Source organism: Naegleria gruberi, assembly GCF_000004985.1.
Source record: "Naegleria gruberi genomic scaffold NAEGRscaffold_77, whole genome shotgun sequence".
Lineage (NCBI taxonomy): Eukaryota > Heterolobosea > Eutetramitea > Acrasida > Naegleriidae > Naegleria > Naegleria gruberi.
This window is the reverse complement of record NW_003163250.1, coordinates 124,984-137,129: the sequence shown is the minus strand read 5'-3', so window position 1 is coordinate 137,129 and position 12,146 is coordinate 124,984. Positions and strand designations below refer to the sequence as shown.

The 12,146-nt window shown below is 34.9% G+C and overlaps 8 protein-coding genes and 1 non-coding gene across 9 annotated transcripts in view; 3 read left to right on the top strand and 6 right to left on the bottom strand.

Annotated features, from left to right (window-relative positions):
• NAEGRDRAFT_82014 (uncharacterized protein) overlaps window positions 1-419 on the top strand; it is a gene marked incomplete at its 3' end in the record, with an annotated part of 2,444 nt that extends 2,025 nt beyond the window's left edge. The window contains exon 3 of the mRNA XM_002669893.1: window positions 118-419. Within this exon, the coding sequence (XP_002669939.1) occupies window positions 118-419 (302 nt within the window). The remainder of the gene's footprint in view (window positions 1-117) is intronic.
• Window positions 420-503: 84 nt separating this feature from the next.
• NAEGRDRAFT_t764 lies at window positions 504-574 on the top strand. Its single transcript has one exon. It is a non-coding gene; the product is annotated as a tRNA-Gly (tRNA).
• A 44-nt stretch (window positions 575-618) lies between these two features.
• On the bottom strand, window positions 619-2,224 carry NAEGRDRAFT_75152 (uncharacterized protein; the record flags this gene model as incomplete). The annotated part of the gene is made up of 2 exons (XM_002669852.1): window positions 619-990; window positions 1,040-2,224. The coding sequence occupies 2 exons, from the start codon at window positions 2,222-2,224 to the stop codon at window positions 619-621; spliced, it is 1,557 nt and encodes a 518-aa protein (XP_002669898.1).
• A 257-nt stretch (window positions 2,225-2,481) lies between these two features.
• On the bottom strand, window positions 2,482-3,960 carry NAEGRDRAFT_59829 (cation efflux protein; the record flags this gene model as incomplete). Its single annotated transcript, XM_002669851.1, has 1 exon — window positions 2,482-3,960. One exon carries the CDS (start codon window positions 3,958-3,960, stop codon window positions 2,500-2,502), a length of 1,461 nt encoding a protein of 486 aa, XP_002669897.1. The 3' UTR covers window positions 2,482-2,499.
• A 471-nt stretch (window positions 3,961-4,431) lies between these two features.
• On the top strand, window positions 4,432-5,465 carry NAEGRDRAFT_60995 (uncharacterized protein; the record flags this gene model as incomplete). Its single annotated transcript, XM_002669892.1, has 2 exons — window positions 4,432-5,170; window positions 5,215-5,465. The coding sequence occupies 2 exons, from the start codon at window positions 4,432-4,434 to the stop codon at window positions 5,463-5,465; spliced, it is 990 nt and encodes a 329-aa protein (XP_002669938.1).
• A 111-nt stretch (window positions 5,466-5,576) lies between these two features.
• On the bottom strand, window positions 5,577-6,073 carry NAEGRDRAFT_75149 (histone H3; the record flags this gene model as incomplete). Its single annotated transcript, XM_002669850.1, has 2 exons — window positions 5,577-5,919; window positions 5,994-6,073. 2 exons carry the CDS (start codon window positions 6,071-6,073, stop codon window positions 5,577-5,579), a joined length of 423 nt encoding a protein of 140 aa, XP_002669896.1.
• A 125-nt stretch (window positions 6,074-6,198) lies between these two features.
• NAEGRDRAFT_82012 (adenylate cyclase) lies at window positions 6,199-9,624 on the bottom strand (the record flags this gene model as incomplete). Its single annotated transcript, XM_002669849.1, has 2 exons — window positions 6,199-8,175; window positions 8,244-9,624. 2 exons carry the CDS (start codon window positions 9,622-9,624, stop codon window positions 6,374-6,376), a joined length of 3,183 nt encoding a protein of 1,060 aa, XP_002669895.1. The 3' UTR covers window positions 6,199-6,373.
• A 228-nt stretch (window positions 9,625-9,852) lies between these two features.
• NAEGRDRAFT_53921 (uncharacterized protein) lies at window positions 9,853-11,656 on the bottom strand (the record flags this gene model as incomplete). The annotated part of the gene is made up of 2 exons (XM_002669848.1): window positions 9,853-11,032; window positions 11,490-11,656. 2 exons carry the CDS (start codon window positions 11,654-11,656, stop codon window positions 9,853-9,855), a joined length of 1,347 nt encoding a protein of 448 aa, XP_002669894.1.
• A 126-nt stretch (window positions 11,657-11,782) lies between these two features.
• NAEGRDRAFT_60993 (uncharacterized protein) overlaps window positions 11,783-12,146 on the bottom strand; it is a gene marked incomplete at both ends in the record, with an annotated part of 943 nt that continues 579 nt past the window's right edge. The window contains 2 exon segments of the mRNA XM_002669847.1: window positions 11,783-11,929; window positions 11,949-12,137. Coding sequence (XP_002669893.1) covers window positions 11,783-11,929; window positions 11,949-12,137 — 336 coding nt within the window.

Sequence of the window (12,146 nt, the reverse complement as noted above, 5' to 3'; positions counted from 1 at the left end):
CTAATCTTATTGTATGTAAAAATCATAGTTAATCAAACGAGATTTACATTCTCCAAAACAAATCAAAACTAAAAAACAAAATGAAACAAATCATTGCCATTCTGGTTGTCCTCTTAGTTGCTGCTTGCACAGTGCATTGTTCAACTGATTCTTATATTGCTTCATCTTATGCATATCCATACGCTTATCCATATTCATATGGAGGATATGGAGCATACGGAGGATATGGAGCATATGGAGGTGTCAATTGCTATCCACCTGTTGCTTCAACTTATGCCTATGCAGTTGCTCCAGTTACCTATGCTGCTCCTGTGGCTGCAACCTATGCAGTTGCTGCACCAGTTGCCACTTATGCAGTTGCTCCAGTTTCATATGCTGCTCCTTATGCTTACCCATACGCCTATGCAAGACCTTGCTAAATTCAATTTGAATGCTCGAAAAAAGTATTGAGCCTTAGTTGTGATAATAAAGAAGAGTGTGATTTTGAATAACCTTAATGTAAAGCATTAGTAGTGTAACGGTATCATACCAGCCTTCCAAGCTGGTGACCCGGGTTCGACTCCCGGCTAATGCAATTCATTTTAACTTTTACTAAACAACTTCTTATTATGATTCAATTTATTGTCTACTAATTTCATAATAGGGAGTTGTTTGCATCAATTGTACATTCATATCTGATGTTGTTGTATTCCTTCTCTTTCTGTAAACAACAAGTGCCACAATAATAAAGGCAACAATGGCACAAACCATCACGCCACCACCAACAACTATTGGTAGAACAATGACAAGAATTTGTTCTATGGAGAATAGATTCGAATTGTTGTTTGGATCTGTTGAACCTGGGAGGGAGGTTACATTTGGAGTAATTGAGAATTTGCAATCCGTGGCAAGGAGATCAGTATTCGAAACCAACAAGTAGACATTATACGAATAGATATTCGAAATGATTCCATTTCCATTGGTGAGCTTGGCGTCAAAATGAATTAAATTCTGGTTTGGTAGTTAATCCACCAAAAATAAAACTGGTTTTAAACTCAACTTTCTTTTTGGAACTTGCAAAAACATGAAAAACTTGTTCTTGACCTTTCGTCAAAGTTAAAGTTTCTTCAAATCCTGTAACCATCAATATTGTCTTTTTGTTTCCATTATTATTATTGGATGGTTGAGGAGTAGGTGGAGTAGGTGGTTTAGGCTTCAATTTGGCAATAATATACAAATCATGATTTTGTGAATATGAATTGTCCAAGTCACAAATCAATTGATCCTTGGTGAGAGTCTTTTTAAGTGAAGTTAATGAATTATAAGCAATAAATTGGCATGTCAATGTATCTATATCTATATCAACCATTTTATAGCTAAAATCAAGATAATATTGTGATTTCTCATAAGAAATAGAGACAGATGACTGAGTTAGAGTAATGTTACTGGTGTGACCCTCATAAGTTCTATATAAAAACAGACCCAGGATTGCATAATTACTTGGTACGGCTCCCTTACTACCTGTAGAGCCCCTTATCACCTTGATTACATTATTTGTTAATGCATGTGGAGTATAACTTGCTAATGGAAAGTTATACGAAACATTTTTGATATTGTCTGAACTATAATTGTCCAACCACAAGGATCTTGGATAGTTAATAGCTACGTACTCATCAAAAGAAACCTTTTGCATTGAATTGAACACGAAAATACCAAATGTGATAACAATTTCTGAGGCATCTTCGATTTGGACTAAAGTTCCATAATCTTTTGGTGCATAAGTGGAAAATGGGTAAAAACTATTGGCAGATGCATAATATTTTCTAATTTCGTATGAAGTTGGATCAAGATTAAAGCTTGTTGGAATGAAACTCTTCCAATTGACCATAAATGATGTTTCAAAATCAATTTGATCTTCAGTGACATTTGGCGGAATGAAAACTTGACTCAAATTCAAAGTAAAGAAAGCAACTGGAGACAATGGCTTATTATAATTCGAATTTGTCCATGTATATCCTGGTTTCACTGTACTTTCACTCAATGAGAACTCTCCATAGAGAACTGAATCACCTTCGACCATGCAACTAATTGTGCCACCAATATTTGGGAGAAGATAGCTGACAGATTTGGTTGAGTTGAGTGAGTAAATGAAACCAAGAGTACCATTGGTTGGTTGCTGTTGTTGGCATGCAACAACTATTGACATGCAGCAAATGATAAATAGATGACAAAGAATTGCTCGCATGTTTGGTTTAGTATATTTTTTGAGTTGGGAAATACGAATCTTAGCTAATTGTATGAGATTTTCTACACTGGAAGGGGTTACATGTAAATACAGCTGACACTTGTGTATCTTTACAAAAATACACCGGGTTGACAAGTGCAATATTTGATTGTGAATAAAGGGTTACATAGTTCTATTGATTATTATTCATTAAACTTCTACATACCATATTTATTATCTTTAAGAATAATTGAAATGCAAATTCCATTGTTTAGGTTGTAATAGTTTAAATTTATTTACACATTTTCTGCTGGATCAATATCTTCCTTTGCTGGATTTGGAGCACAACAAAAATGTTCATAGCAAGTATCGGTACATAAAAGATGACATGGCTGAGCTTCTTCTCCCTTATTATTTGAAGTGCTTGAAATGAATTCTGGTTGAATAGTGGAGGCATGGATATTAAACTTGTGGAATACCTTTTGAAGTTGTTTGGCAATTCTCATAAATCCTCTATTATTTTCAGTAGTGAGAATGTGAACACTGGCAATTGAGGTCTTTCCAACAAGTTGCCAAACATGCAATTCATGACAAGAAAGAACTCCCTCAACTTCCAAAATACTTGATTTCAATTTAGGAATATCAACATCATGTGGTACAGATTGCAACAAAGTTCTACAAGTTGATTTCAAAAGAGGAATGGCAGTAACTAGAATAATACCACTCATAATAAGACTGAGAACTGGATCAACATAGAGAACCCAAGTGTGTGGATAATTACCATTTTCATCCTTCTTATCAAAGATGAGTAAAAGACCAGAGGAAATCATGACAGCAATGGAACCAAGGAAATCTCCCAAAATGTGTAAAAAGACACCGAAAATATTTTCAGATCTGTGCTTGTGTTCCTTGTGCTCCTTCTTTTCAGTATGTTCGTGTTCATGATGAGAATGGTCATGGTCATGATTATGTTCGTGTTCATGATCGTGGTCGTGTTCTTCGTGTGAATGTTTATGACTATGTCCATGTCCGTGGTCGTGGTCATGATCGTGTCCAGGATGAGGATGATGGCCACAGAACATGACAAGTCCAATCAAGTTAATTAAAAGACCAGCACCTCCAACACACAATACTAATAAAGGATCAGTAATCCTCTCCGGCATGAAAAACCTTTGAATTGATTCCATAATCACATACAACACAACACTGACCAAAAAGACAGCATTAATCAAACCTCCCAATGTTTCAGCTCTTCCAAAACCAAATGTCATTAAATTAGTTGGTCCTTTCTTTGCTAACCAAATGCATGCAGCTCCAACCATCAAGGAAATACCATCGGAAAGCATGTGGAACGAATCAGCCAACAATGTAAGAGACTCGGCCATCACACCAACAGTAAGTTCAGCTAAAAACATGAGTAAAACCATAGTAATCATAATAACCATCTTGACAAAATCTGGTTCCTTCCACAGTGGTTTACTCTTGGAGAGGTAAATTTTCTTCAACGTTTCACCATTCAATTTTACACGATCCAATTCATATTCCATCAATCCACTCGAAGATGTTTTTAAAAGTTGAGTTTGATCCGTTGAATTGTCATCTTCATCATCGTGATGATGTTCATGATCATGATGGTGATCTCCGTGATCATGATGATGATGTTTGTGCTTGTGTTCCTTCGTTGTTGTATTCAAAGACGAAGCGGAACTCTTAGATAAATTAGAAGCCGATGTTGATTCCAACTCTATCGATTCCATTGTTGTTTGTTTTTTTTCTAACTAAAAAATCGCGCGGGTTCGTTGGTTGTTTTTTTTCGAGTTTGAAAAAAAAAATTCTTGCAGATTTTTGTATTATCTTGGGATATTATATTGAATTTTATTAAATTTACTTGGTGGTTGGCAGAAATAGAGTGCGGAATAGGGAGGAATATTGGTTTTTTACCAATTGTGAAGTATTCATTGAGCCAATTGTTACCATTCTTTTGCGACAATTATTTTCGTTATTGGACCCAAATTTGCACCAATTTTTCTCTCTTGGAATTTCCTTCTTTTTGTTGAACGTGTTGAAATTCAAACTACAGTTTTGGAGGTGTGAGAATTTGAATGGAGAATTAATCTTTTATGAAGGTTTTCTCACAAAGATTGGCAAAATTTTGAGTTATCTCTATTGAACTTTCCTGTCAACTATCAATTTCTTACTGAACTTGTTACAAAATCAATCAAAAAAAAATGTATCAACACAACACAAAGGTAGTTATTGACTTGGGTTCTGGCACCATTTCCACAGGCTATGGAATGGACGATGAGCCCACTTCAGACATCAACAAATCTCTGACAGGTCAATCCAGAAGAATTTACTCCAAAATTAAATCAAATTCTTTACTTCCTGATCTAAAATATCCAATCGATAAAGGAATTATCACTCAATTGGACGATTTAGAACTAATGTTGGAACATTTAATTTTGGAAGAAATGAAAATTATTGAAATGAAGGAATATCCGATTCTAATAGGATATAATTCATTGAATAATGTGAAAAGAACGAGAGTGGGAATTACAGAGATTGTTTTTGAGAAATTGGGAGTTCCTGTTTTTGCTTTGGCTGACAGGAACATGTTATCACTTTTGGCATCTGGCAGGACAACTGGATTGGTATTGAAGAGTGGAGATTGTATCACTAATTCAGTTACTATTGATGAGGGCCAAGTGTTAACTCAACATTGTTGTGGTGTGGAATTTGGTGGAAGGGATTTATCTCTATTTTTGGAAAAGTTGATTGAAAATTGTGGATACAAAATTGGAGAAGAATTTGATAGCTCTACAGGGGTCGAACATTTAATTCAGATAAAGCAAAGATTGTGTCAGATTTCAATGGATTATCATTGGGAAACTCAAAGATTTGACATTTGTGATCGATATTATGAAATTGGAGAAAATGGCATTTCACTTGGTCTAGATCAATACAAATGTCCAGAAGCTCTCTTTCAACCTTCTCTCATTGAAAAACCAGAGCTTCCATTCATGAGCTAATTCTCAAATCTTTACAACATCTCGATTCGAAATTCAAGGAAGAATGTCAGAAAAACATTATTCTCTCTGGAGGAAATACTCTCTTCCCTAATTTTACAGAAAGACTCAAGAGGGAACTTAATCTGACACCGTGTAGGGTTGTGGCTCCACCTGAGAGAAAGTATTCTTCATGGATTGGTGGCTCAATTTTGTCATCCATTCAAGGAGTTGATTCAATGTGGATTTTAAGATAATTTTGAATTTTAATAACAATAATATTGTGGAATAACAAAATTAATGCAAGATAATTCTGTTCAGTGGATTAACTACAATAGAACAATGGAGCATTATAACAATCAATACATTTATTTATTTAGCTTTTCACCTCTAATTCTTGCAGCGAGTTGCATATCCTTATGCATGATGGTAACTCTCTTGGCGTGAATTGCACACAAATTAGTATCCTCAAAGAGAGAGACAAGATAAGCTTCAGAAGCTTCTTGAAGGGCTAGGACTGCATTGGATTGGAACCTCAAATCTGATTTGTAGTCTTGTGCAATTTCTCTGACTAATCTTTGGAATGGTAATTTTCTGATGAGCAACTCGGTAGATTTTTGATACTTTCTGATTTCTCTCAAGGCAACTGTACCTGGTTTGTATCTGTGAACCTTTTTAAGACCGCCACTATGTGGTTGCTTGGCAGATTTCCTGTTAATCAATTGCAATTAAAGAAAAATTACAAAACCATGTTAATGAAACTAGTTCAGAAGACAAAAACTTACTTGGCAATCTTATTGGCAATACTCTTTCTTGGAGCCTTTTGCCCAACTCCTCTATATGCAGTTTGCTTGGTTCTGGCCATTTCTATTAGATTGTTGTTTTTGTACAAAGTTTGTTGTTAGAGTTTTTTTTGTTTGGGAAATTTTTGGTGTTTTCAATGTTTGCTTAAATAGCAACAACAAGAAGAGAACCAAAAAATTGGTAATTATTCGGTACTTGTTTTGATTTATTGGTGGTGCTAAAGGAATAAAATGGATTTCCATTGTAATGTCAACAGAAATTTTTAATTGGTGAGATTTTTGGGTTGGAGATTTTGTAAAGTTTTTCATCCTATGGCAAGATTTTCACTAATGAGGTTGAATCACTACCGAAAACTAGTCAATTATTCTTCCTTAATGTTTACATGTTGGGTAGTAATGTAACGGAAGACATTGTCGAATAAATCAATAAAATACTTGCTATTCCATGATGGAAGATTGAGCTCAGCATCGGAGGTGTGGTTGATAAAGTCATATATTAATTTTGACTTTCTTTCAGCTGGGAATGAGCCCGGATCTGTAATAAACTTTTCCACCTCTTCAATCAGGTCCAATTTTTGGCCAATTACTTTTTGTTCTTCTACTGGTGACTCTTCTAGAACTCTTTCGAATTGCTGAATCCAAGATGTTCTTGCAAAGCTAAAATCTTTTACCATAAATAAGGGTATCTTTGTTCCTCCAATTTCAATTTCTTGCTTAGGTCCTAGATCTTCAAATTCAATCAAGTTATTATTCAATTCCTGCACGTATTTGCTTATTCCTTTATCAGAGGAATCATCATAATATTGAGTGTTGGCAGATGTAGTTACATCTTCTTTGGAAGTCTTTGGATTACTAGAGTTGGAAGCAGAATCAAACAACATTAATCTACTCTTGATAGCTTGGACAAAAGCACCTGAAACATAAATTCTGCCACCAACTGATGATGCCTCAATCTTGTTAGCAATATGAACCATATTGCCCACATATTCCATACGTTGCGTCTTTTTGTCAATTTGAATATTGCAATCAGATCCCGCATGTATTCCCATTCTAATTCTAGGACCTCTGTAAATCAAGCTTTCATTCCACCTAACTTCCTTCATATCAGGAAGTAGAAGAGAATCAGAAGGCCAATTGGCCAGCAATAAATCCTTCTGAACACTAATGCAAAAAGCCAGTGCACACAACGGATCAACAAATGCCACAGTGAAACTATCACCTGCTGTCTTGGCCTCATAACCCTTGTACTTTTGAATGTTTGACCTCATAATAATGTTGTGAATAGACAGTACTGATTTCATCGTTTCAGAGGCAGTAGCCCACAAAAGTGTAGAGTTTTGAATATCTGTAAAAACTAGAGTGAATGGTGTTGTTCTTGGGGCATATTTAAGAGATCTCTTTCTCAAATTCTTTCTATACATAAAGTAAAGCACCAAACCAGTAATAAATATAGTACAGAAGAAGAGCGAAATGACAAACAGAGATGCAATCACTATACCAATCACACTACTGGAGGTATCATTATGATCAGATACCCAATAAGCTACTCTTTTTGTGTTATTTCTCAGCCACTTACAAGATGCATCAACTACTGACATTTCCTGAAACACAATATCTGCCAAAATATCTATTTGATCTGTACTTTCATAGGCAAATTTGGAAAAGAAGGAGTTGAGAACCATATCCTCTGTGAGTTTTGGGGAGACCAATTTTCTCAATAACTCTGTTGGATAGTCACAATCAATGAGTTGATTCTCTTGATTGTAAGAGGTCCAACAACTTTCTGAACTAGGAGGAAGGTAAACATTCTTAATAGACAGCTTTTTGAAAATTTGATGAGGATACCAAAGATAGAACAATACTGGTTCTTTTCTATCGTTTGCTTCTTGAATTTTTGAAATCAGAAAATCCTCTGCATTTTCTTCCTGTGTATATTGTATCTGGAGATTGAGCTTGAGATTTGTTATAATTTGTTGATCAAAAGTGATCCAGCTCTTTGCTCCTCCTATAAACCTACCAAGTGGATAGGTATCGTTAGTTGCAAGGTAGTGAGCTGCCTTCTCAGTTCTATACTCTCTGTATTCGTCGATAAGGTCATACTCATCCTTCATGAAACCTAAAATGTACCAACCCAACTTTGCATTGATACCTAACTCACCAACATCTGTCAAAATAGTAATTTGAATTTTTGATTTGAATTAGTTTTTGATATTGTGGTGGATATCAACTTACCCATTATAGTCTTATCATTGACAACATACTTGTCGTATTGAAATTTTCTAGATTCACTCCAAAATTCAAGCATGGCATATGATCTTCTCGTTCCATATTCTGCCATCTCTTCAAGAGCATGAGTTACATTCATTGTTACAATTTCTGCACATATTCCCAACATTTCCTCTAGGACAATCTTGGCAACATTAGCATTTACAGTTGGTCCAAGCCAGTTGAATTGAATCAATTGTAATTTCCTAGAGTTGTCACATTTTCTCGGACTATTAATCAGGCATTGAGTTGCCACATCAGCACTCGATTCAAAACCACCCCTCTGCAAAAAGTCAGTTGCCTTGCTTGCTAAACTATGTAAACCATTCATTGAAAATAAGGAACTGAAGCTAAAATCATTGTATATCGGTTCTTGCCTCATAATTTCCGATTCTCTGCTTAGTATTTCCTTTAGGGCTTGGGGCGAAATGCCAGGTGGTTCCGCCATCACAAACATTATATTATTATGATTGAATTCATAGAAATCATCTTCCAAATATTCATAACGATGATGAAAACCACTTGCTGCATAATCATCAAGTATTATAACGTCACTCATGAATGATAAGACGCACCACACTCCAACTATCAACACGAGTGCAAGTTTGAGCATTGTTTTGAATGAAGAACATGCTGCTGTTGTGCTCGTGTTAGTTGTTATTCTCGTTGAACTCATCCTTTTAGATGAATATAAAGATCCTCCACTTGTTGTTGTTATCTTACTACTCTTTTCAAGGTTTTTCTCATATTTGTCTCTGATGGCCATCAGTAGAGCAAGGGCTCTTCTTTGTCTCTCATTGTATTTACATTGCATGTTGTCGTCCTTATCATCATGTTGTTGTTTGTGATGATTATAATTAGTGCTTGTTGAGCATGTTGTGTTATTAGAGTTGTTAGATGATGTAGTAGAGCAAGAATCAGAGATAATGTTATAATTGGCAGATTCTTCATCAGCCAATAGTGTAGCTTGCTCTTCTTCCATTGTTGATGATGATGGTTCTTCTTCGGTAGATAAATTATTGTTACTTTCTGTATTATAATAATTATTAGATAATAATTTTGCTGAGGATGATGATATTGCTGTAATACTATCATCACTGCTATCATTAATAGGCAGTATGTTATTTAGAATCATTTCCATTAACAATTCATCATTATCTATTTTCTGTTGTTGTTGTTGCTGGTCAGCATGTTGTTGTTCTACTTCTTCATCATTGTTATTATTTTCAATACATCCACAATTTGATGATGTTTGTGTTCCAGTACTATTATCGTTATCATTACTATTATCCGGCTTCTTTGAATACATCATCATCTTGTCTTCATCCAATGAACAATAACTTTCCATGATCTTCCCAAACTCAAAACAACAAAGTTAGATTGGAGAAAATTAAAAAACCTGTGGCAGGAAGAGGAAGCTTTTGTTTTTGATAATTGGTTGTTTGAAAGGATTGTGTTGGCAACAAATCTTGAGTTCTGTGATGGTTGATTTTTTAAATTTGTGTCTCGTTTCCCAAAGCAGAATTAGATAGGAGAAAGCGTATGAGATCGTTTTCGGAATGTGAGATAGTTGAAGTTATTCAAAATGTTGTGGTGGATCGAAAAAGAAAGAATCATCAAGCATGCTTGTGAATGAACTTTCTGGTGGTGGTGGTTGTAGGTCAGGTAATAAAGGTTCATTTGTAGTTGTTGCAGTGTTGTTATCAATAACAATAGTAGTATTGTTGAGAAGGGTGGAATCAAGTTGATTTTGTTGGGTAAAGTATTCCTTAATGAAGTGTTCCAATTCTTGATAGAGATCAGAGTAGAATTTTTGGACGCGATCGAATCGAGTGGAGAGAATACTGAGAGCTCTATAACTTTGATAGATTAATTGTGAGAGAGTGTTTTTTCCTTGGAAGAAATCTGAAACCATTCCCAATCTGATTAAGGACCACAGTCTCAAATGTTGTTTAGCTGCCATGGCAACATGAGACACAACAGCCGCTGGAAGAAATACAAAGAGTGGATTCTCTGTTGCTGTAGTAATATTGGTCGAGTAAGTCATTATCTTCTCCCAATTGTCATTATCTACTGTGAGGTAGGAAGCCAGTTTCATTCCATTCGAAACAATATTTCCCATTAAATCAATTACATTTTTGCGATCACCACTTTCGTCCATTTGTCTCATATGATTGTTCATGAATATGCACACAGAATCAACAGTAGCTAAATGTTCTTCAATTCTGTCCTTATCTAAATGTTCTAATTTTGCACATAGTTCAGCAAATCCATCAACTCCTGTGGCAACATAGACCAGTCTTGGAAACATTTTGGCAATTGCTAGAGGATTATTACAGTCTATATCTTGAGAGGTACTCATAGTCATTTCAATAAATCTAGTCCTGCTTTTTAACCTTTTCATTTGTGTTGTCAACTTGATGTTGGAATTTTCCATTTTGACAATTTCATCCACAAAGGTTTTCAAAATATTATAATATAGAGCTACCTTTCTATAATTTGCATTTGAAGCTTCAAACGAACAAAATAAAAAGTAGACACATCCTACATTAATATCATCAATATTATCAAAATATGGTTGTATGAGTTTCCTTGCCTTATTAAATGATAATTTCGATGCTTCCTTATCTCCTAATCTTTGGTCAATTAGAGCCTGACAACCAAATAAGATTGCATTAATAACATCATCCTTTAACACTCCATTCTGAGCCATATTGTAATAATTTTCAAAATCTGATTGTTGAATTGGTATATCTCTATTTCCAATCGTCAATAATTATTTAAACAATTACTAACAACGTACAATAGACCAAATAAATCAAATGTTGATCTTTTCAATAGAATATCATCGGAATCGATATGAATTGTTTTATAGGGAATTGCTGAAGAGGTTGTTGTTGAATGATGACTACTTCCACTACTACTACTACTAACAGCTTTCTTTGAAGAATTTTTCTTCTTCTCTTCATGAATTTCCTCCACTTCCTTTTCCGATTTCTTTTTTCTTCCCTTCTTTAATGGATCCGAATAGTTACAAACAACTCCCTTTCTCACACAATTAGTACATGAAGGCTTCTTTCTATCTATTTCATCATTTATGATGTAATTATTATTCTGGTCACAATCGGCATCAGCTGATAAATTACATACCACACTTTCTATTTAATTTAATTTAATATTATTAATTATAATTCTAAAGAACCACACACGTACCGATGGTTTTTCCGACAATAGGAACATGATATAGGATGCAATAATTCATCATCTTGTTGTTCTTGTTCTTGTTGCTGTAGGAGGGGATTATCTCCTCCTTCCACATTGCTCTCCAATAAATCATTAAAAAATTCATTCAATTCATCCGTGGTGTTATCTTGCGCCATTTTTTTATTTTGTAAAAACTTGAACGAAAATGGTAAGTCTGAAATAGATAACAGGAAATATTGATACATTGCACTCATATTTTGCATTAAAAACATTTCTACATTACAATTCTAGGTCCAACTTCTTCATATTCCTTTTTGTGAATGGCCATATTGTGGAATTCTGAAAGAGAGCTCGTAATTGAACCTCCAAACCAGGAAGAGTTTTCTTTCGGGGAATGAAAGGATTTTCACTTTTACAGAGAGAGGAGCCAATTCAATGATTGGGAAAACCTTCAAACATTGTTGAGACACCGACAAGGACAATATTGGCAAAGAGTTGTCTTGTGATTTCTGCATTTGAATTGAAAATGGAATTGACGAGAATCTTGTGAATTCCTTCTCCTTCTTTGATTAACTGTGGGTTGAATAGAGCTTCTGGACATGACATTAATTCCTCTCCAAAATTCACTTTGCTTCCATCTGACAATTCAAACCTCCTCTTTGTGAA